The sequence below is a fragment of the Loa loa genome (genome assembly GCF_000183805.2).
Source record: "Loa loa unplaced genomic scaffold supercont3.173, whole genome shotgun sequence".
NCBI lineage: Eukaryota > Metazoa > Nematoda > Chromadorea > Rhabditida > Onchocercidae > Loa > Loa loa.
The window spans coordinates 27160-29100 of NW_018108353.1; the positions used below are offsets into that span (position 1 = coordinate 27160).

The following is a 1941-nucleotide window of genomic DNA, read 5'->3' on the forward strand; positions in this document are numbered from 1 at the left end:
CATCATAAGACAAGATCGATTATATTATAAAATGTATAAAAATTCATATTAAATTCTTCATGATCCTATTACTTGCTAGGCTAATTTCTTCAAATAATTCCATATTTTTCAAGTATTTTTTTTTTCAATTTTATTCAAAATTAACTGATGTCCTCAAATTGCACTTTTTATTTCATTGGATTAACTATTTGTACGACGATGAAACCGAGAAGTAAATGCTTTATGAAATTTAAACATTCATCCAAATAACATTTCCTTAAAAGCATGCAAAAAGATGAGTGTTTTTTTTAAAAAAAAAAAAGGAATTTGATAATTTTTTAATAAAAATTAATTTTATCATTTAAACTGTGTTAAATAATGTAGTGATAATGTTGATAAATAAAAAAAAAAAATTGCAAGTTTAAACTAATGATATATGATTTCTAAAGAGTGGTTAATAATAAGTAAGTAAGTAATAATTATTAGCATATATGATTCATTCATTATTTACTCATTCAGTTATTGTTCCTTTTCAATTTGTCATTTACAGCGTAAAATGTTCAAATGCAAATACAATTAATTGTAAGCTAAAATGAAATTATTCGTTGACAGTAAAATGTATCACTATGAAAAAAAAATTAAATTATCTTTACTCAAACTTTGTTACTTTTTTAAAGGACAGAAAAAGAAAAGGAAAAAAAAAACTGATTTTTAAATAATAATGAAATTTTGTTTGTAAAATTTTTTGACTGAAATTATTGAAAAGATGTAGTGAATAAATTTTGAATTTACATCATCATTTCCATTTGTTAACATTGTGAATAATTGTGACAGTATACGATATATGACATTTCTTTATCACTGGGAATCTTTTCCACAGCTAACAAAATCAATTTGGAAAAAAAAAACAGCTAACAAAACCAATTTGGAAAAAAAAATGAAATGATATAAATTTAAAAATAGAAAAAAAAAAAAAAGTATAAAATATCTCAATATCTGTGTAATTTATTTTAGTAAAATGTAATAATTTTAAAAATTCATCGTATTATTACTGCATCCCGAGAGTTACTAGAACTGCTAGTTCCTATCAATAACATTCATTTCTCGTATTATTTCTTCTGTTTTGTATTATAAAAGCTTATTAAAGAGGATATAGGGAATGTATATTTGATGGTCTATTTGTCAAATAAAAGTAAAAGTTAAATAGAAAAATTTTTATTGTAGAAATGTTGCAACTAATAATCATTTTTGAAATAATTAAATTGAAAAATGTGACGCTAAAGAATGATGAGCGTCACGTCGTATGCTCAATGTGACATTCTTTTCAAAGTTTGGTGACAAAAAGAAATAGCACACATACCTTAGCATAATATAATCGTGTCTCCTCGATTAACGATTCATTGAAACTCATGCAAGTTGACATAGTTAATAGCGTTGAAGGCGAAATTACCAACTATATGTAGCAGATAATAGGAATAATTGTAGTCGTAGGAGTAGTTGCTGGGCTAGTTAATTAATTAGTTAGCTAGTTAAGTTAGTTAGCAAGTTAGTTAATTGAACTGGAAGAATAGTAGTAGCAATTGTAGCATCATTAGCAGTAGCAGTAGTACTAGTAGTAGTAATTGTTATTGTTGTAGCTGTTGTTGTGCTTGTTGTTATTGTTGTTGTTGTTGCTGCTACTATTGTAGTAGCACTTCATCTTTGTTATAGATGATAGTTACTCAGTAAACAATTACAGTAATTACTGGAATAATTAATAGCAAATCTCCCCTTTCTAATATATGCAGTGATAAAATATGCTGTTAAAAATTTGTTACACTTTTCATTCAGATAAATCTAAAATAAAATTCTTTTTTTGTCAACTGTCCACACTTATGAAATTACAATCACAGTTATCAGTGTCAATTCCTCCTACATTTTTACCTTTACCATTCGTAATTTAAATGTAAATAATTGAAATGC

The 1941-nt window shown here is 25.2% G+C and overlaps 1 protein-coding gene across 1 annotated transcript in view; it reads right to left on the bottom strand.

Annotated features, from left to right (window-relative positions):
- The window catches only part of LOAG_15514 (hypothetical protein), a gene marked incomplete at its 3' end in the record, with an annotated part of 10076 nt that extends 8624 nt beyond the window's left edge, over positions 1-1452 (bottom strand). Inside the window, exon 1 of the mRNA XM_020448953.1 lies at positions 1340-1452. Coding sequence (XP_020300935.1) covers positions 1340-1402 — 63 coding nt within the window. The 5' untranslated portion in view covers positions 1403-1452. The remainder of the gene's footprint in view (positions 1-1339) is intronic.
- Between the last annotated feature and the right edge of the window lie 489 nt (positions 1453-1941).